Here is a 21,877-nt window from a genome sequence, read left to right as displayed (position 1 = left end):
TAAACTGTTCAAGGCTGGGGGAGGCTCCTAAGCCAGAACCTTCCAGCCCAAGGTAATCTTTCTTCTGGGATGAGGGTACCACTACATAGCCTTTTCACCCTTCAGGGCTTGTGACAGAGGGCCCTTGCCCAGCCCCCAGCCCTCACGGCCATCATGGCTCTGAATTGGATGCTCGCAGCAGGGTTGTTGCTCATGGGACTGAGGGGAGAGTGCCCCTCCATCCTTCTGAAGCCAACAGTGCCACACTGTTGGTGGGGGGTGGCCAGGAGGTACACCTGGCCTGACTTTCTCAACAGTCACTCACTTGTAACAATGTCCCTCTACAGGCTCCCAAAGAATGCGTCTGACCTCCAAAATGCCACTGCATTGAAACTTGCCCAGATGCTACTCAGAGCTGACATAGGAACTCAAGTCTGGCTTCCAAAGGAATCCAGTCGTTGTGTCATTAACAGTTGTCAGTACCTCTTCCTCGGGTGGAGCGAGGCCAGACTCCGAGGTCTGAGGACAGGCATGTCATATAGAGATTATCTGGGTCATGCTTCAATAGAAACATAGGGAGACTGTTCTGGGTCTGGGACCTTACAACTCCAGGGCTCAGTTTCCTCTGTAAAAATAGAGATAGCCACACTCACCGCATGGAGTGGTGGGGACCAAAGGAGTTGGAGACGGGAAATCCCTAAGCCCGGATGCATAGGTTTCTATGCATAATTAACTGTTTCTAACACACCGTCACCATGGGAGGATGGAGAGACAATACCGTTGGAGCCAGCTCCGACGGGGTACGACTTTCATATTGCCTGTCTGCACTCAATTCTTCATCTCTAAGATGGGGATGATTTTGTCGGAGGCATGGATGGAATGGGTGAGAGGAATTGTGTTCATAAAGAGACAGGTGAAGGTTTGGCAAGGGGGCGGGGTTGCTGGGTCCAGAGTGCCCATGTCCATTTTCATAGTTGGAAGAGTTTGAGGCAACCCACCTTGGGACTCTGACCCCAGAGTCCACGGCCTTTTAGATGTTGTATGTCCAAGTCAAAGGGCTCACACTGCAAAGTTACGCAGTCTACGACAGTTCATCTGGAGAAGGCATCGAAGCCTCTACTGGATTCCTAAAAGGGTCCAACCCTGAACTTTTGGTTAACTCTTCCCTCTTTGCTTCACAGGTAAAGAAACTGAGTCCCAGAGAAGGCAAAGTGACCTCACATGGTGATTTCACAGTAGGTCTCTCTTCATAGGACCTAGGCTTTCTAATGTGGGGACCCCCATGTCCCTTAGGACCATCCTGCTTCAGCTCTCCTCTGCACACGTGGTCGTGCTTCTGAACCACACCTTTTTGAGCTCCTGGTGGATTCCAGGCTCAACTCCAGTCACGGACCAGTGTTTATCCCCTCCATCCGCATGTCTATGTGATGGCATTTGAAGTGGGTCCACGGGCGACGTTAGGGTTACCTGATGTCCCTGAAGGGAAACGATTGTCCCCCTCTCTGTGCGCTGATCCTGTAAGAAGGCTGCTGTGTGTAACCAGGAGGGGTACCCCTGCTGGAGCCTGGCCATCCTGACACCTTGCTGCCTTAGACTTGTAGCTTTCAGAGCCGGGAGAAATAGATGTCTGTTGTTTATACTACCCAGTTGGTAGCATTTTGTTACGGCAACCCAAGATGATTGGGGTCAGCCATGCTTTGGGGACAGTGGTGGACACTTAGACAGTGGTGGGGACTCCCTGCACTTCTGAAAGCTGAAGCCAGCAGCCCCACATTCTCGAGGAACATGGGCAACAGGCAGGACACCTCCAGGATGTGGGGTAGTGTGAGCAGGAGTGGGTTACTCGATCCAGAGGTCAAGATGGATGATGCTTGAGGACTTTGGGGTCCAGAGGATGAAAGGGCTCAGGAGGTGGCTGAGAGGGTGCTTCTGGAGCCCTCTGGATGAAAGTCCAGCAGGGTTGAAGGGTGCCTCCTGGAGCCACCCCATCAGCCCTTCGTCCTAGCCTGACACCTCTGCTGCCGCCTCCAAGCTGCCAGCTTTCGGACCCCTCTCTGTAATCCTTGCCACCTCAGCCTGGCACCAGGGCCCCTCTCCTGCCACATAAGATTGTGTTTCTCTGCTTCAGTTCTCTCTCTCTCTCTCTCTCTCTCTCTCTCTCTCTCTCTCTCTCTCTCTCTCTCTCTCTCCCTGCTAATCCACAAAACAGCTTCTGCAGATAGTAGCACACACCATCAGGTTTGATTAATTAACTGTACAGAAACGACGGGAAACCAGAGAAGGAGATAATTATGCAAAACAGACCGTGTCAGGTTTACAAAACTGGCCCCTCCCCACTCTGAGCACCAAGGACTGGGTGTTGCGGGAGGGGGCTTCCCTTTTCACAGGAGCTGCTCAAAAGATGGAACCCCAGGAGGTCAAGAGAGAAGTGGGAAAGGGGTGGGTGGGGCTGGGAGGGGTGATATTGGGGGGAAATGTGCTCCAGTAAGGACAGTCTGGAGGGAAGGGCTGCCAGCCACCGTCAGGCTAAGAGAGGCCTGGAGCAGTTGGTTCTGCTCCTGTAAAAGACTTCCATGAGACTCTCCAGCATCTTTGTCTCCTCTGTCTCCTCTGTGTCTACTGTCTTCCCTCCCGCTTCATTCCTTCACTCTGGGATGAATAGATCTGAGTTTTGAGTAAGGCAGACGTGTTAGCTGTGTGTGGCCTGGTCCCTGCCAGCTGGGGCAGGCAGAAGAGTGCTGGGAGCCACCCACTCTCTAGACCCCTGCTCCAGGGTGGAGGTAGTCACCCATGTTCTAGGCATGTGCGCCTCCCCCTGTGTGCTCATTTTGCTATGGTGGCAGGGCATGCCTGGGCCATCTCTGCTACACTCGGTGTCCTGAAACCTGGTTGCCTGGGTGACAGGGAGGCTCAGGACAGAAAGTCCTTACTTTCCAGGCTTCGGTGGCTCACCTGCGGCCAGCCTCGGCGTCACGGTAGTCCTCGATGGCCAGGCGGAGCTTGCGCCTGTGCAAGGAGCTGCACACGCCCAGGCCCAGCTCCAGGTCCTCGTCACTCAGGCTGAGAAGCACCTGGAGGAGGTAGACTTAGTGCGCAGAGGCAAGAGACGGGGCAAGGGGTAGGGAGGTTCTGGCCTCGGCCCCTGGAGCCCCAGACCCTGTCACTGCTCCCGGGGTCTGAGGGAACGGGGCTTCTCATCCACATCCCCCTCCCAGCCCATCTCCCTAGACAGGGCACCAGGACACCTCTGCAGCCTGTGATGGTTGATAACTCCCAACAAAGCCTGTCTCTAGTGAGCAGTGGCGCACGCCTTTAATCCAGCACTCCAGAGGCAGAGGCAGGCGGATCTCTGAGTTCGAGGCCAGCCTGGTCTGCAGAGTGAGTTCCAGGACAGCCAGGGCTACACAGAGAAACTGTATAAATAAATAAATAAACAAACAAACAAACAAATAAATAAATAAATAAATAAATAAAATAAAAAAGCCTGTTTCTATGAGCTATAGGACCCATGTCCCCTGGGACCATCCTGCTTCAGCTCTCTCTGATGCATGGCTGTGTCTTTGTGTCACCCCCTACTGGGCTCCAGAGGTCCTGGGCTCAGCTATTTGTCTGTTGTTCGGGTGGGATACTGTTTGGACCAGGATGGGTGAGGCCACCATCTAGGCTAAGGAACTCCCCAGTCCAGCCCTGTTCCTCTCTGCTAAGGAGAGGTTGGGTACCAGCTGAAGTTAGTCCCATTTTAAGGACAAAGTAGCATGGCTCCAAGGGGCTGTTGTTCCTTGCTAGGAAGACTGGTTTATTGGTGACCTGGACCTGCAATAAGTCAGTCCACTTCTAGACTATACCTTCTCTTGTCCTCAGAGGAGAACAGAGGCAGTTGACTCCTGGGAGGGGATTGCACTCGTGGGAAGGTACGGGGCATCCCCCCCAGGGGCATCCGCCAGGGGCCCGAGCTGCCTACCTTCCCACTCTTGACATTCTCTGCACAGGCCTTGACGTACATGGGCATGGCCATCACCACCTCCAGCCAGGCCTGCACTGTGCCAGCCTTCCAGTGGGACATGGGCGTGGTCCTCACCAGCTCCACGTGCTGTAGCCGGTCCATCTGCTCCTCGCCCTCGGACAGGCTGAGGCTGTGCCGTGTGGGGCTGCACTGGCTGTCGGAGTCTGCAACACACAGGACAGAGAACCTTGCTGTGGGGAGGAGCCACGTTCTGGGTGAGGGTGAGGAGAGGGGACTGCAAGGCACAAAACCAAAGTGACTCTCCTGGTAGGTTTTGCCCATGCTCCAGGGGATGGCCTCACATCTGATGTAGGAGTGTTTCTATCTATCTGTTGTTTCATTGGTTAATTACTAAGAAACTGCTTGGCCTGATAGGTCAGAACATAGGTGGGTGGAGTAGACAGAACAGAATGCTGGGAAGAAGGGAAGTGAGGCGACCGCCATGAAGCAGACGCCATGCCTCTCTGAGACAGACGCCGTGGAGCCAGCCGCCAGGTCAGACATGCTGAATCTTTCACGGTAAGCCATGATCTCGTGGTGGCATACAGATTATTAGATATGGGTTAGTCAAGATGTGAGAGTTAGCCAATAAGAGGCTGAAATTAATGGGCCAGGCAGTGTTTATATGAATACAGTTTGTGTGTTGTTATTTTGGGTGTAAAGCTAGCTGTGCGCGGGAGCCGGGTGGGACGAAAAGCAGGCCTGCTCGCCTCGTCACTACATACATCCTTGTACACACAAGAAAATCTGATAGGTCTCAGAGGTCCTTAAATCCTTAAAGAAGAGGAGGGAGAAAGAAAGCTGGAAGGGAGATATGTGTAGTGGACGGGGGGGGGGGGTGGGAAGGACCCAGGGAGAGTTGAATGGGAAGGGGTGGGGTAAATATGATCAATAGATGTATGAAATTGTCAAATCAATCAATCAGTCAATCAAAGTGGCTCTGGTTGGCCACTCAACCCCCATTACAGTCTTCTCTGTTCTCCCCAAAGAGGAAGAAACATGATATTCCAGAGAGAAACAAGCCTAACGTGAAAATGCAAATCTTCCAATGCCAGCCCTAGACAGCAGCTGCTAGTAGTTAGTTAAATAGTCTCTGGGAGACACAAACACCCGTGCTCACAGACCCGCACGCATCGCTCTGTCCTGCTAGATGCTTTGGCCAGACAGGGTGTGGGGCACTGAGAGTGGAGAATTCCACTGCAATCTTTGGACAGTGTCGGAAGGACATCTATGGCTTATTTTACTCTGCACAGGCTCGGGGAGGTGGTGGAGCGGAGGTTGTTTCCAGATTTACACTATTGTAGATGCAAAGTGGCAATGAGCACTTTGGGCACACAGGTGATTTGTTTTCTTGAGATAGATGGGACCCAGCTGCATCCGTTAACACACGGAGACCTGTCCGTGGAGTAGCCTCACACACAGAAGGAAATGAACCCCCAATTAGGTACGGTGCTTGTGTTGTAAGCATGAAGACTTGAGTTGGATTCCCTGAACCCACGTAAAAAGGAAAGGTGGATGGGCCCAACAAGATGGCCCAGTGGCTGACGGTGCTCGCTCTATAAGAATGGTGAGGGCTGCCGGGCAGTGGTGGCGCACGCCTTTAATCCCAGCACTCGGGAGGCAGAGGCAGGCGGATTTCTGTGAGTTCGAGACCAGCCTGGTCTACAAGAGCTAGGTCCAGGACAGGCTCTAAAGCTGCAGAGAAACCCTGTCTCGAAAAACCAAGAAAAAAAAAAAGAATGGTGAGGGCTGGAGAGATGGCTCAGAGGTTAAGAGCATTGCCTGCTCTTCCAAAGGTCCTGAGTTCAATTCCCAGCAACCACATGGTGGCTCACAACCATCTGTAATGGGGTCTGGTGCCCTCTTCTGGCCTGCAGGCATGCATACAGACAGAATGTTGTATACATTAAAAAAAAAAAAAAAAAAAAAAAAGGTGACCTGACTTCAACCCATGTAAAAGCGGAAGGTTTCAACTGACTCCACAGTAATCCTCGGTCTCTGTCTCTACATGCATGCCGTGCACATGCGTCTCCCACACGTACACACACTAATTATAATTATATGGAAAGAAGGGATGGGCTGTGGGAAGTGTTGACAGGTGGATCCCTAGGGCTCCCTGGCCAGACAGCCTGGCTACGAGGAGAGCACAGCCCCCAGTGAGGGCTCAAAACACACAGGTGGATGGCGCCTGGGGCAGGAAAGCAGAAGTTGGTCCGAGGTCTCCATCCTTGCATGCACACACAGGAACACACACCTGTACCCATGCCTGCATACACATGCCCAAATACGTGCGTGTGCACCTGAATGTGAATGTGTACCTGCAGACACAGGTGTGAACATGTATGAACATACACGTGCAGAAATATGTGAGATGTGTGATTTTGAACTGCACATGGTGGTGCATTCCTGTAAGCCCAGGGTGGGAAGATGAAGAGTTCAAGATGCATACATTGATGTGTGTGTGCGCGCACACACAGTACAGCATGGGTAAATGTTAAAAATCTTTATGGATGATCAATGACATTGTTAATAACTGCATGAGTGTGCATGTGTGTGTGTGCATATATATATGGTGAATATGTGTGTGTGCAGCGTGAGCATGTGTGGGAGTTGATCTTCCTCACACCTCCAGCTGCGTATGGAGCACAAGGTAGGGAAGCCCAAGAGGCCATATAGGCTCCCACCATCAACTCACACACTCCGGTTTAGATAGACAGCCAGCCCTCCCCCACCGTGCCTTCTACCCAAATCTGAACTATAAAGTGGAGAATATGGCAGGAGGGGGTCTCTCTCTCTCTCTCTCTCTCTCTCTCTCTCTCACACACACACACACACACACAGCTTACTATGCTAAGAATACTGACAATACTGATCCCAGCCTTGCTACAGAGGTTTCCCAGGAAGCCTCAGGCCCTGTGGAGGCCACCATAGGTGCCAAACACCGGGATTGGCACAGGGTCACATCCATCCCCTTGCCTGCGTTTCTGAAAAGCATGCGCATGGCTCACCAGAAGCCCTTCACTTGAATGCTTGAGGCCCTTGGTTCCATCCCCAGCCTGGGGAAGGAAGAAAGACAAAGTCCTGGTCTAATATTCCTTTTGTCAGACCATAGCCACGCCCTTCAGTTCCTCACCTCTCCATCTGATTTTGTTTACATTGAGGACCTGGGTATCGGTGGCAGAGTCATCTGGCCCACAAAACCCCAAATAATCATGTCTAGTCCAATGTATAAGGCGCTTGGGAGAATGATCTGGCCTGGAGGTTGAAGGTCAACATAGGGCCTTTGTTCTTCATTGCCTCACTCACTCTGTTCTTCCCTTCCTGGAGGGTTGGGAACTCCACCCTCTGGGTCTTTAGTTTGCATGTAATTGTTCTCAGAGTGTGGCCCCTGAGACACCAACATCAACATCGCCCAATAACAGGCTAGAGGTACAGGTTTTAGCACCTCATGGCTCCTGGAGCAGTGACTCAGGGGTAGCCTAGCTTCCGTGGACGTCCTGGTGATTTGGTGGCATGCTCCAGTGGCACATCCATTGCTTTAGTGCCCCTCACGCCTACTGTGCAGAGTCAGCTGACCAAGACCTACAGCTCATCCATTGTTTTCAAATGTCCCATCTCAGGTAGTCAGAAGGGACACCAGGGATTCCTAGCAACCCTTGCTTCTACAGTGCTACAGCCTACCTTTAATCCTGAAGGCCTCAGTCATGGGATACTGTGATCATGACTACTGTTTTGTTTTGTTTTGCTTTGTTTTGTTTATCACTTCATGTTATCTCAGAGACAGATTCCGGGATTCTATTTTCTGACTAGCCAAGAAGGGGATTGAAAATCTCCTTTGGGCCAGGTGGTGGTGGTGTGCAGTAGTAATCCCAGTACTCCAGGCAGAGGCAGGTGGAGCTCTGTGGGTTTGTGGCCATCTTGGTCTAAAAGTGAGTTCCAGGACAACCAGGGCTATTACACAGAGAAACCTTGTCATGGAAGAGGAGGAGGAAGAGGAGGAGAAGGAGGGGGAGGAGGAGGAGGGGAAGAGGAGGAGGAGGAGGAAGATGAGAATGGGGAGGAGGAAAGAAGAGGAGGAAAAGGAAGAAAATCTTGGATTCAAAGTATTTGGGAGGAGAGTGGGAAGCTCTCAAAACTTTTGTTTATCTGAAGAAAGCTTTCATCTAACTCCCAGGGGTGCAGAGTGAGGGGTTTCCCATACTTCATTGCTACGCTGGATCCATGGTTCCTTTAATCTCTCATCCTCTTGTTTGGTAGAAGTCAGGGCATGTTGGCTTCTCCATGTTGGCTTCTGTAGGCTGCTTTGAAGGTTTCTCATGGTCTGCTCTGTATCTCATTACAGTAAGGCTAGATGAAAATTTTCTATCATCTATTTATCAGCTATGTATGTATCATCTATCAACTATCCATATATCACCTATCTATCAATCTATCATCTATCCATCTAGCAATCTATCATCTTCCATATATCCATCCATCATATCTCTATCTATCTATCTATCTATCTATCTATCTATCTATCTATCTATCTATCACCTCCTCCTTTATCTCTGTCTAGGGTGGGGAGACACCTGCCCTGATGCACATATGGAGGTCATAGAACAACCTTGGGTGTCAGTCATAAACTGTCCATTCTGTCCTGGTTTTGTGTGCAGATGCTGCCGGTGTGGGGCTATTCATCTATCTTGCTGTGGAAATGATGGCTCTGGTCAGTCTACTTGATTTTTCTGAGATAGCATCTCATGTAGCCAAGGCTGGCCTTAAACTCACTATATAGCTAAGAATGACCTTGAGCCTCAGATCCTCCAGCTTCTACTTGGCCCAGTGCTCAGATGATAAGCATGTACCACCGCCGCACTTGGTTTATGCAGTGCAGGAAATCAAACTCAGGGCCTTGTGCTGAGAAGCATGCTACCAGATAAATGACACCCCTTGCTCCAGTCTCCTTACTTTTTATGACCTGGACCAATTCATGGTGAGGTTCAACACATGTACTTGTTATTAGAGAGCACCGGGTAGGGCTATAGAAACTGTAAGAGTTGGGATGGTCCTCAGGGGAAAGCAGCCTGCTCTGAGGCTGGGGAATTGCTGCTGGCTCTGCCTGTTGAGTTAGAGAGCCAGAAACCCTGCCATGAGTGAGAATGGGAGACAGGTAGGCAGACAGGAAGACACACAGACACAGACAGACACACATAGACACAGACAGACACAGGCACACAGAGACACAGACATAGACAGACATAGACACAGACACACACAAATACACACACACACACTGAGTACAGAAGGTTTGAGATAAAGACCTTGTTATGGTGTTCTCTGACTGCGGAGGGAGAGGCTAGTTGGCTGCTGTCCTAGCCCAAGAAGATGATGCCCCTACCCTAACAGGAACCGTTGACAACCGTGGGAAAGATTTATTTATGCTCTAATTGTTGATCCTGCTGTTCCCTGGGCCCAAGGGTGGCAATCTCCTTTCCAATCTTTTAGGGCTCTGTTTATATGTTGTTGCTGTCGGGGAACCCTTCTCTGGTCACTAGTGTCCCCTACCACCAGCGTCACAACACGCGCACAAGCTCTTACTGACTCGACATTTTCCAACATTGCGCCTCTCAGCCTTGATTGATTTAATCTGTGAAATCATTGGGCCAGCAACCATGTTTCCGTGTAGCCTACCCTTCCATAGGAGAAGGAGCCGGGCCTGGTGAACCCCTGAGTGTCTCTGTTACCTAGCAAGGTGGTAGACCAAAGCAAATGTTGAACAGCTGACTCTCATGGTTCTAGAAAGCGTGGCAGCTTTCGAAAGCACCTCCTTGCCTGTTTTGAGGTATAAGCCAATCGCATGGCACTGGAGGTGGGGGTGGGGTGAGGTGGGATGATCTCAAAGCCATCTGCCTGGAGGGCTAAGAGAAGGGCCCAGGAAGGGGGGAGGAGGAGGAGCAGCTTGGTTTCCCACCAGCCACCTCCACTCTCCTAGGCCACAGCCTGCAGCTGACCCGTCCTTCTCTACTGCTGTTATTCTTTGTCCTTTCCCCTCTGCCTGTGCGAAATCTGTCCACCTGAAATTGATTGACACTGAGGCCCCAATCATTCTTTGCCCCAGGGCTGTCCTGTGCACTGGGAAGACTGAGCAACACACTGAACTCTTATCCGCAGGGCACCAGCAAGAAGGATATGCACACCAAGAGAGTAGCCTGTGCTGGCCCTGGGCCTCAGATCTCAGATTAGCCTGATCTATCCAGTCAGCTAGGCTCAGGTCAAAGTCCCTGTCCTTGGCAATTGACAAAGAAGCCCCCACCAGCATTTCACAGCCAAAGCTGAGTTTCTATTTTTAAACCCTGCTCTAGGACGTGAAAGTGGCTTTGTAATGATCCATGATGGATACTGTATGGTCTGCAGAGCACTGAGGACACTCAACCATGGCTCCTAGGAATCCCAGCTCCCAGGAGTAGGGACAGTGTAGGTCCCAGTGAGCACAGAAGCATAGGTGGTGACCATAGCTGCTGGGGCTACAGCAGGACCTTGGGCAGGCAGCGAGGCGGCCAGGTTCCACCATCAATCCACAGCTCCACAGCATCCTGTTCATGGCCAGGCAGGCTCTCTGGAGGTCCGGGGCTAACAAGCTAAATACCAGGCCCCCCGCGTGTCCATGTCCCTCGGTTACACCACTAGGCCCCACAGGGAGTGGCATAGCTCCAAAGCGCCTCTTTTTGACCTGCCATTACTGCCTCGCACTTTTCCCTGAACCACACTGTATTTTGCTTTGACTGCGGCCACCAGCATGAGCCTGGCTTGTGCTCGCTGCCTGTCTCTGGCCTCGGAGGATCTCCTCCTCTTGGCCCCTCCACTACAGCACAGGAATTATCCAAGGGGTCAGGGAATTATCTCTCTGGACTTGGCAAGCCCTTGTCCTGTTCTGTGTTTTGTAATGATTTCCAGTTTTACAGTTATCCAGTGACCGTACCTCTAAAAAAAAACAAAACACCAGTTATCAAAAACTTCCTCTTCCTTGGCAACTTGCTGGACGGCCTAATAACTCTCCATTTGGGAAGTTCTCCTATGATCTAATCTGTTGTGCAGGTTTCTTTCCCTGCTGCCTTTGGTCCACCCTCATCCCTTGTCCTGAGATTCCCATATCCACGCCTCTTTGCTGACATGTTTCCAAGGTGACCCTGCTCCAATGTAGATAGGGATGAGAGTTGAAGCCCATGAGAAGTGAGGATCTTTGAGCCTGGACAGAGACCCAAAGATGTGTGAGGCTGACTCTGCCCAGCTGTGGGAAGCAAAGATGCGGTGAGATGGAACGAGGGTCATGGGAAGTTCTGGACCCCTACTAGAAGTCACGTTTCTGCTCCTCCCTGATGCCCTTCCCTCATAGCTGCTCTCCCATCCTCTAGACAACTCGTGACTCTGGACTTAGGTTAGCCAGCTCCTATTAGCCCGCTGTCACTGTGATAGCCCATGTGCCCACTGGGACAGAGGAACCACTGCTGAGCTAATTCAGAGCCCAGGGTGAGGCACTTGGGGGCATTTCCTTTGCTAGGATGATCTTGTTTGCTGTCCAGTTTTGAGAAAGTTCATCCCTGGAATGAGCTTTCTGTGAAGCTGAGGCTAGCCTTGAACTCCTGATCCTCCAACGCCAAAGTGCTGGGGATCCTGGGTGTGCATGACAGTGTCTGACTCCTCTGGGATCATTTTGTCATTTTATGTAAACTGTTGCACAGCTTTGATTCCACCCCGCCCCTCTCAAAATGTCACGAATGCCATCCAGAGTTCTATAGACCAGAGTTAGGGTCTGTTGTTTATGTCACCAAGGCGAAGGCAGGCTTGCAAGCCTACAGCTGAGCAGTAGCTAGTTCCTTTCCTTCCCAGTGTTGACAGCTTCGATGGAGTTAGGGCAGCACAGTTCTTACAGCCTGGACACTACAGGAAGGCACCAAGGAAAGAGGACTGTCTGTTTTGGCCTGTCCCATACAGGTTCTATAGGGTCCCCAATGTGTCTGCAGCTAGGGCTGTTGCCATGGTGTACTCCCGGCCATGGCTGGCTGAAGCCCTTTTAGAATCCACAAATACATTCACCTGGAGGCACAGCCTGGGGGCAGAGGAGGCCAGGAAGCTTCTACCTGTCTTGCAGAGACCTTCTCTGTCCTTCACTGTCCTGTCTCTGTTCCCCCCCCCACATCCCACCCCGCTGCTTCTTCCAATAGAAGCTTGGTAATGAATGAGCTGAAACGTTCTGTTCTAACTCCAGTCATGTTTGTCTGAAAGGGAGTGGGGTGCCATAGTGTGTTGTACCCCAAGTCTCACCCCGACTTATTCTGTCTTCTTGGGCTACTGTGTTGCCTCTGTGAGTCTCAGTTTCCCCATATTCAAAGCTGAGACAACAATATTCAAGTCGAGAACTTTAGTGAAGTCACCTTAATGAAGGTGCCTGATATTACCGGGCAGCGGTGGCACAGGCCTTTAATCCCAGCACTGGGGGGCAGAGGCAGGCAGATCTCTGTGAATTCAAGGCCAGCCTGGTCTATAGAGAGAGTTCCAGGACAGCCAGAGCTATACAAAGAAACCCTGTCTCAAAAAACAGGCCAGGGGGTGGTGGCTCATGCCTTTAATCTCAGCACTCGGGAGGCAGAGGCAGTCAGATCTCTGTGAGTTTTGAGGCCAGCCTGTGAGTTCAAGGCCAGCCTGGTCTACAGAACTAGTTTCAGGATGGCTAGGTCTGTTGCACAGAGAAGCCCTGTCTTGAAAAAAATCAAAAACCAAAAAACAAACAAACAGCCCAACAATAACAAAACATTGTATCTACAACCTTGGCTCCCAGCCCTAAGACTTTGACCCCCCCAGCCCTGAGACTGGCACTTACGAAGTACTCAAAGACACTTCATATGACTTTAAGTGCCTAATGCACGCTGGGACAGTAGGTGCTCAAAGTCATATCAGAGTTTCCTCAATTATCTCTCTGCCCAGAGGCAGGGTTTTCTTTTAGCCCTCATGGTGACACTCTGTTCAGAGCCCTGTGTTACAACAGCTATCCTTGACGGTGGGCGCACATCCCCCTGGTGCCTCTGGGACGGTATGGAGGCCACTTTGCCAGGCCCATTGGCAGCTTCACTGAAGGTGAAGCCTCTACCTTGTCCCTGAGTTCCCTGGACTCTGGACGACACGTTGAAGGGTGACTACCTTGACTACAGGAAGGTGGCTCCCGGTTTCAGGAAGTCTCGGGAAGATAATGACCTGAGGGAGTTCTGAGGGGGGACTTTTGTCCCCTCCACCGCAGTGACCTGACACCCACATTGCTGAGGGTTAAAAAGGAACAAGACCGCCCACTAGAAAAGGGCAGGAAGGTCCCTGGCTGAACAGAGCTGGGCACCTGTGGCCCCAAGGCTCTGCCAACAGGAGGGAACCTGGACCCAGGGAACCGGGCACTGAAACCACTAGGCCTAGAGGTAGCAAAGCTGTGGACCTGGGTGTGAGCTGGAGCCATGGATCCCTTTCCCTGACTGGAGGTCAGAGTTTTCAGACTAATTTTCAGTGTTGAAGCACTGGGGTCCTATGCTGCATCTGTGCCCTCCTACAAGGTCAGGAGCTCTGGAAACATCTGGCCAGCATCCTCCCCAGGCTTGCCAGGGTGGGTAGGGCCTCTTCCTTTACACGGGCCAGATGCTCTCAATGATGCTGACCTGCCTGTCCGTGGGGTCTCCCCAGGCCTCGAAGTTAGAAGCAGAGATGACATGCAGCAGAGGTATATGCAGTACAACGCTGGCGTGGGGCCAGCTCACAGAGGTGGGCATGAGCCCTTGCCACCCTCCAGTGTATTTTGCGGTATAGCCTATCAGAGCTGTCCTGAAGACACAGACATGAGCCCATTTCACCAAGTCCCACAATGCATTGCTTCTTCCCAAGAGGCAGACTCCAAGCTCGTGAAGGCCACTGCACTACTGTGGAGATAGGAGGGCTCAGAGGATCCCACCGTGTACAGAGTACCCTGGTCATGGTGGAGCCCGGCCTTAGTTGCCAGTCCAGACTTGCTTTCCCTGGGCCTCCTGCAGCCCCGAGGTGAGCTGCTGTGACTTAGGCCCTTCCTCCATGTATTGTTTCAATTGTGCAACGTTCCCATGTCCACCTCCCAGAGGCTCTGGGTGCTTGGCTGAGAGTCACACAGCACTGGCTCCCGAGGTGAACTTGTTGCAACCCTTTCTGCACCAGGAGGGAACTTGTCCGTTCTGCTAGCTCGGCTGTCGTTAGATGCGTGTTTCTTGCACACACAGGGCATGATGGAAGGAAGCTGGGATCGACTCACGTACCTGCTGCAACGCACCCACCCGTCTCTCCATGTCCCAGGGCAGCAGTTCTCAACCCCCCTAATGCCACGACCCTTTAATACAGTTTCCTCATGTTGTGGTGACCCCAACCATAAAGTTATTTTCATTGCCGCTTCAACACTGTAATTTTGCTACTATTATGAATCATAATGTAAATATCTGTGTTTTCCAATGGTCTCAGGTGACTCCTATGGAAGGTCTGTTCCCCTAAAGGGATAGCAACCCCCATGTTGAGAACCACTGTCCTAGCGAGCCCTCATGTCCCTTTGTCTTGTGTCTTCCCTATCTCTGTGGCTCTGACCCCCGCAGTGTCCCGTCAGAGGTTGCCTTCTTCCCTTCCTGGCCTTTAAGGTGTCCTATAACCCAAGCCACCTCCAGAGATACCAGCTTACTATCAAGGAAGGATGCTGGCCCTGTTCAGGAATGGGGCCAACTTGAACGTGAATCCAACAAGTCTATCCTATCGCAGAGACAGCAATTAGGCAGCTGAGAACTTCCACAGGGTGCTGGAAGGCACTAGAGGGCAAGAGAACCACCTCGTGAGCCCTGTATAACAGATTCAGCACCCCCTTACAGCTGGACAGTAAACAGAAGCATAAGGATGCATCCCCTATCCAAGTCATTTAGCTAAGTGTTGGGGACCCTTTCGTCCCTGTAGGCACGGCTCAGAATGTAGCGCTGCCTAACTGGTGCCTGGCTCACGTCAGGTTTGTTTGTTTGTTTGTTTTTAAGAGACGGGGCTGGTCTCAAACTTACTCTGTAGCTGAGGATGACCTTGAGCTCTTCATCTTGCCTCTCCCACCTGAGTGCTGGGATTACAGGTGTGTGCCACCTCATTCAGTCTTGGGGAGCAATGAGGATGGAACAGAGGCCTTCACCCATGCCAAGAAGGCATGCTGCCAGTGGTAATACATCTCCAGCCCCATTTTGCCTATCAAGGTGCTGAAGTCACAGGCATGTGTGTGCCCTAGATCCCAGCCCTTGGTTAGACATGAACACTCTCTTTGGCTACAGTTAAGTCCCTTCCATTCGTTATAGGAGGGGCAGACAGAGGCCATTGAGAGCCCCTCAGCCCTGGTACTCTTGCCTCCCAGGCCTTGGCTGGCTGGGTAGCTGGAACAGTTGTATTTACCCAACCCTCACCTGTGTAAGGGGACATCCTGCCTACCTGACAGCTGGTGACCTATTGAACCCAGGTCATTGCTGTCTGACCTTTAACCTGCTGTGTGGCCACCATCCCTGCAGAAGCTTGAACGCTGTATCTTATTCTACCCACTAGGCAGCCGAGGAAGCGGAGACCCAACAAGTTGACTAGCTTGTTGGAAATGGAGAGGCAGTGAGAGTAGGGATCGAGTTCAGACCCAGAAGCAGCACCCCGAACTCTGTCTCCCCTCAGCTGCCTGGGGAAAACAGCTGTAAATGGTGAAAGGGTTGTGAGCTGGGAGCAGGGTTGCTTAACACAATTTTGCTGGGGTTCATTTAGGATCCAGGTTTACAGCTTCATGGGGGAGGGGCGGTGGTCCACTGTAGGGCCTTGACTCTCTTCCTATCCGGGAAAACAGGTTGCAGGCCCTGAGGAATATACAGGGGTACCCAGGCCAGCTTAAGCACTGTCTCAATGACACAGAGCCTTCATTCAAATGCCCTCTTATGTAAAGGTACCAGGGCTGAAGATCTCTCAGTGGCCTCTATCTGCCCTTGGGGTGTGTTAGGGGGTGATGGCCCAGAGCAGGCTGCAGGCAAAGCCTTCTACAGCAGTCCAGGGACTTCTGAGAAGATGGGCCACAGATGGGTAACTTCTGCCTGCCATGTCTTAAAAAAAATAATCTGAGGCCTGGAGAGGGAAACCGACTTGCCCATTATCACAGGGTCCAAGATCGAACTCCGCTAGGGGTGATGGGCGTCTGGACCGGAGTGGCTAGAGGCAGGGTGTGGGCAGACACCTGCTGGCTCCTCTGTAGTAGATTCACGGCTCCCCCAACCCTCCCACCAAAGTGTTTGAAGGTTGGTGCCTGTGTGGCACGACATCTCTGGGCTAAGGCTACAGGACTACCTGATGCTCAGAACAAATGCCGATGGCCCATAGAGGAGGGTTTGGTCACAGTGGACAGCAAGCTTAGAACCTGGGTTTAACTCAGGTCTCACAACCCCACCCTCCGCCTCCCATCCGTGGCTGAACTCTTCTAGCGACACTGGGGACTTCCTCCGTGGCAGGCTTCTGAGGCTGGCTGCAGGTGGCAGACACATGTGCCAGCTGGCTGGCTCTGCCCAGCAGGGCCCCTCACGGCTCTTAGCAGAGTTCTGTCTGGAGTAACCCGGGGTCCTGCTTGCTTTCCTGTGGTGACAATGTCAGGCTGTGCAGGACATCCTGTGAGGAGGCTGTTGCCTCCTCAGCCTCCACCCTAGAGCTAGCCTTCACTGAGCCCGTGCTGGAGAGCATGTTTGGTATGGGCCCTAAATCACGGGGTCCCGACCCCAGGCCTTCCAGGTCAGCAGGTGTGGGATGACGCCAGGGAGTCTGTGCCCTAGAACCAACTGCTGGTCTACCCGTGTTCCCCAAACTTCTAACTGTTCTGTTTCTGTCACTTATGTCATGGGACGCCTACACGGAAAGCTGGTGTGTGACACAGCCACTGGTTCTGACCGATGGTTTACAGCCCAGACTGAGCCTTCGAATAGATTTCTGAGGAACCCTGGGGCTTCCCTGGAACACAATTTGCAAACTCCCCACTTTGGACTCATTGTCTTTGGATGGAGAAACCAACATAGAGGTGACATGCTCAGGGCTTGGTCTTAGCCTCCTGGTGAAACTTGCTGGAGTTTTCCGAGGCTTTCTGTCTCTACTGGCTGGCCCTGGTAGGGACCTTAGGGTCAGGGATTCACTTGAAAACCCATAGCAACACCAAGAGTGGACTCTTGGCAGCCGGACAAGGTTTTGCCTCTTCCTAACTGACTCGAGGCAAGAATGTCATCTCTGTGTCTCAGTTAGTCCGTCTGTATTTCTCTAGGAGAGTTCCCCCGGGCTGGGGAGGGGGAGTAGAAAGAACTAATAGTGAACAAGAGAGTGAGCTGGTAGACCAGGCTAGCCCCGGATACTGCCATGGTCTCTTTACAAAAGCCACATCCTTGGCAACTCTGAGTCTCTGTTTCTAGGACACAGCCTTGGGTAGGGCTTCTCCACGTGGCGGCCACAAGCAGTCTCTCTGGATGCTGGAGAGGCAGAATGCTGCTGGGGCTGGTGACGTCCATGGCCAAGGCCTAAGCCTCCCTATTGTAGAACAGAGGAGCTGGGTGGATGCTTCTTCAGCATATAACCCTGGAGATGAACTTGCACTTGGGGTTGGCAGCTGGAGGGATTCGAGTTCTCACAACCCCACACCCTGCCTTCACCCCAGGACTCAGCTTTCGGCTAGTTGTTTCAGATGGTAGATTCATGGTTCTAGGGCACAGGTATCCTGGCCCTAGCCCATGCTGAGCCCCCTTTCTTACTTCCCACTGAACTTAAACCCTCGTTACAGGTTGGGGGGGGCACGAATCATGGTCTTTAAATACCTTGTCTTTTACCTCTAAACTCGTGAAAAGGTAGAGGTGGCTACATCCACTTTACAGCCAAGTTTCCTGAGGCCCATGGGCTAAACACTTGAAGTAAAGGCATAGATATGGCCTGGGGACTACTGGACCCGGCAAGAGTCCTCACTTCCCAAAGATACACTGTTTATCTGAGCTGGGGTACAGCATACAATTTGACTCCCTAGTCCTGGGGTCCTTAAGTGCTGCTTCCTAGTGACATCAGCCTACCTCCAGGGAATGCATTTAGAAGGCAACTACGAGAGCAGAGGTTGTCCTGATGTCCCTGCCCCCACCCCACCGTGTGTGTTGTATTAGACAGGGTCTAGTGCAGCCAGGTTTGCCTCAACTCTTCTGTAGGCAAGGATGGCCCTGATCTTTTGCTCGGCTTGCCTCCATCTCCCAGGATGGAGAATCCAGGCTAGGCAGGCACTCTATTAGAGAGCCCTGGTCCTGCTTCTCAGACACTCATTCTCTGGGGACCTTGTTCTCTCAGATGCTGTGTACAGCTGCGGGGGACACAGGCTAACACATCTGGGCCTCAGGACACCATGCAAGGGTGGCCGAGGAGGCCATCACCACACCCTAGCTGCCATCACAGAGGCAGAACCCCCAACTTGCTGCGGCGCGTGCTGTGCCTTTGACATCTAAAGAATATCTACCATACAAATAGTATCGTTTTCTTCGCTTTTCTTTTTTTTTTCCCCTCCAGTTTTTGGGACTGTTTTTCTGTGTAACCCTGGCTGTCCTGGAACTCTGTAGATCAGTCAGGCTGGCTCCAAACTCAGAGATCTGTCTGCTTCTGCCTCCTGAGTGCAGGGATTAAAGGTATACGCCACCACCCAGCCACTGGGGTTATTTTTAATGCCCATAAGGAACTATTTCATATTGCGAACTTCTTTAGCCATCCCTGACCTGACCATGTTTTTATCCACTGGAGGACGGAGGGACCTCACCTAGTGGGGGGAGGGGTCCAAGCTGAAAGAACTTAAGAGTCATTTGCCATAATGGGGGGCTTTGTGAAGTCTCTTTTGTTAAAATATAAGTTTGGGGTGTTCAAAAACCATATTGTTTGAAAGCCAGGCCTGATGGAGCATGCTTGTAATACCAGCTACCAGAGAGTGTGAGGCAAGAAGAGCTCAAGTTTAAGACCAATCTAGGTAACATGCTGAGTCCCCGTCTACAAATAAAAAAGTAGAGTCCCGGGCAATGAGATCTGGTGGCACAGCACACATCTAACACACGAGCATCTAGTTTCAATCTCTTGTACTGCACTGCCCCCCCCCCCCCATATCCGCAAAGGTCAAGAATCCACAGTACAGTCAGCCCTCGCCTGGGTTCCCAGGGCCAACAGCAGTAGGTCAGTGTCACCGAGTGTCAGGGCTGCGGCAGCTTGCTGGTTCACCTGTTAGTGTTGGGGTGCCACATGCCTCCGCCAGCTGGAGTAGAGCTGGTTCTTGGGTCCATCACTCAGTATGGGAACACTGTACTCTAACGACAAAGCAGTACCAGGCTTGATCAGAGGCCACTCAGTGTGTTGGGGATAAAGGTAGGGGCTTCAAGCCAGGTCCCCGGAGCAGGAAGGCACCCCAGACTGCAGGCCCTTCCCAGCCCCAGATGCTGGGGTACAGTCAGACTCCCCAGGCTCGAAGCCAGGGTTCTATCCCCAGCACTGCACAAACCAGGTATGACAGTGCACACCTACAGCGCCTCCCCCCACCCCCGCCACATGGATGTTACCTAACCTCAGATCCCTCGTGGGTGACACAGGCTGTGGGGTTAACTGAGTTAATCCATGGAAAGCACACAACATGGAGGTTGGCCCGTGACAAACGCTGATGAAGGTTAGATATTATTGTTGTTACTATTACTGGTTACAATGGTAGCATGAGCAGGAGAGCATGCAGAAAGGCTACCGAGTAGCCCTGAAGGTTGAGTACCACATGAGCCAGGGGGATCAGTCACTTGGTAGCCCAGACAATGGTACCTTCCTAGGGACAGCATACAACCTGCACAGCAGGAACACTGGCTTTCCGTGCTCTGGGTGACTCTGCTCCAATTTCGCGCCAACAGGTGCCCCTTGGGAGGGATTCTTTTTAATTAAGGAGGTCCCGTGAGGGGCACTGTAGCTCAGCGGTAGGATGTTTCCCTAGCATAACCCCGCCCTTAAGAGAAACACACAGAGGAGAGTACTGGTATGGGTCTGCTCTTGAGTGGTGGACTTTGACCAGATCACTCATTTCTGAGCTTAAATTTTCCCCATTTATTTTTTAACCAGTGTCTAGTAGCCAGGCTAGTGCTGTAGAGCGAGAGGTCTGAGCTACTCTTGGATGGGTAAGAGGGACTCTGATTGGTTAGTAATATCTGCATGGTGTCAGGCACAGACTACCACGTCGCAAGTAGGACCATATGTGCCTTGCTTAGATTAGCTCTGTGGTGGTTTCTCATTCCTGGCTGCCGGTTAGAACCACCATGAATAAAAGCCTTTGCTTCCAGGGAATGTGGCTGGCCACTGAGAACTCCGGAGGCCAAAGTTCCTCATGGTCCATAGCTTTCCTGACCTTTTGATGTCACTGACATGGGGTCCTGCATTTTGACACCCTGGAGCATGGTTTGATTTTGGAGCTCCACATTCTCCGCCAGCAGAGTTGGAAGGGGCATTCAAGTACAACCTCTGATCAGTCCTGCTTCTGAGCACAGAACAGAAACTGAGGGCATTGCTTACAGTCAGGAAGTAGATAAAAACCCTGGTTTTGTGAAGCTGAGAGAAAAAAAAAAAAAAAAGCCTGGTCTACTCTGCCTTGAACCCTGCTGTCTCTTCCAAGCCACTCTGGTAGCCCAAGGTGGAACTTGGGACGAAGAGGTCTGCTGAGGCCCAAGGAAAGGCAGCAAACCTCAAAACCACGGCCACAGCTCTGACCTCCAGATGGAGGGGGAGGGGAGGGGAGGCGATGAAAGCTGGTGGGGCCTCTGAGCTCCAGGGGATGGGGGCTCCTGGGCCTGGAGGTCCTGCATTAGGATGTGGGCAGCCCCGGATGCTGATCGCACCTCCAAATGAGGAGAGGCGACACACGCAAGATGATCTGGGAGTCCACCTGGCTTGGCCCCCTTCAGGGGACTTAGCATCCAGCCAGCTTTCCTCGGTCCCTCCTGTCACCCAGCCTAGGAATTTCCTGGAATGGAGGTCATGCAAGCTGGGCCTCCTGATGGGACACGGCTGGCTCCCCTTGGAGCAACGTAGAAGCAATCAAATCACATAGAATTCCATCATATTTTAAAATAAGCTTTATTTAGATTTTTTTTAATATTTTATATTTTGCATCCATGCCTTCGAGAAACCTCTCCCATGGGAAAAGGTCATTCTCATCTATAGTTACCCATAACTCATTTGCTATTTGACGTGGTTCTCTCAAATAAATCATTCTTAGTAACTCTTAGGATGAACTCCTAATTTCCAAAAAACTGAAATGAAAAGGAACGACTCAGTCATTACCAGGAGAGGTTGCAATCTTGTTTTCCTTTAAGTAAAAGGGAGGGTGTGGACCATTTAAAAAAAATAAAATAAAACACAAAAATTCAATGGGAGGAAGAGGAAAAGTGTTTCCTAAGACCTCCCCCTGATGCCAGCTCTGGCTTCCCTCCCTCACCATCAGGCTGGGTTAATCAGCTGAGCTGAAAGGGACACAGGGAAGCTCGTTAGGTATCCCTGCCTGCTCTCTCTCTCTCAGCCTCTGGGTTGGGTTGGGAGGGAAGAGGGGACCTGGTGGGGGCTTTTTGGCTTGTTTTAGAGACTTTGGGCACAAGATCCTATACATTCCAGATGCTCCATCCAGCATTGAAAAAAAAATTCTTTTTAAGAGCTGAGAATGCTATTGTTAGTGGGAGTGCCACAGTAGCCATGAGAGGTGTGGACTGAGCTGTTAGTGGTTAAGGATCAGTAGAAAGGGGATCCTGGGACAAAAGAATGGGGAAACTGAGTTTTAGGGGTGGGGAAGAACTGGCTGGAAAC

The 21,877-nt window shown here is 51.7% G+C and overlaps 1 protein-coding gene across 1 annotated transcript in view; it reads right to left on the bottom strand.

Annotated features, from left to right (window-relative positions):
• Kazn (kazrin, periplakin interacting protein) overlaps positions 1–21,877 on the bottom strand; it is a 128,158-nt gene that overhangs the window by 11,315 nt on the left and 94,966 nt on the right. The window contains exons 9-10 of the mRNA XM_038335172.1: positions 3,941–4,146; positions 2,932–3,050 (exon numbers count right to left, since the gene is read on the bottom strand). Coding sequence (XP_038191100.1) covers positions 2,932–3,050; positions 3,941–4,146 — 325 coding nt within the window. The remainder of the gene's footprint in view (positions 1–2,931; positions 3,051–3,940; positions 4,147–21,877) is intronic.

Source organism: Arvicola amphibius, chromosome 6 (genome assembly GCF_903992535.2).
Source record: "Arvicola amphibius chromosome 6, mArvAmp1.2, whole genome shotgun sequence".
In the NCBI taxonomy this organism is placed as follows: Eukaryota; Metazoa; Chordata; class Mammalia; order Rodentia; family Cricetidae; genus Arvicola; species Arvicola amphibius.
Note: the sequence above shows the minus strand (reverse complement) of the source record. Positions and strands in the feature narration are given on the sequence as shown.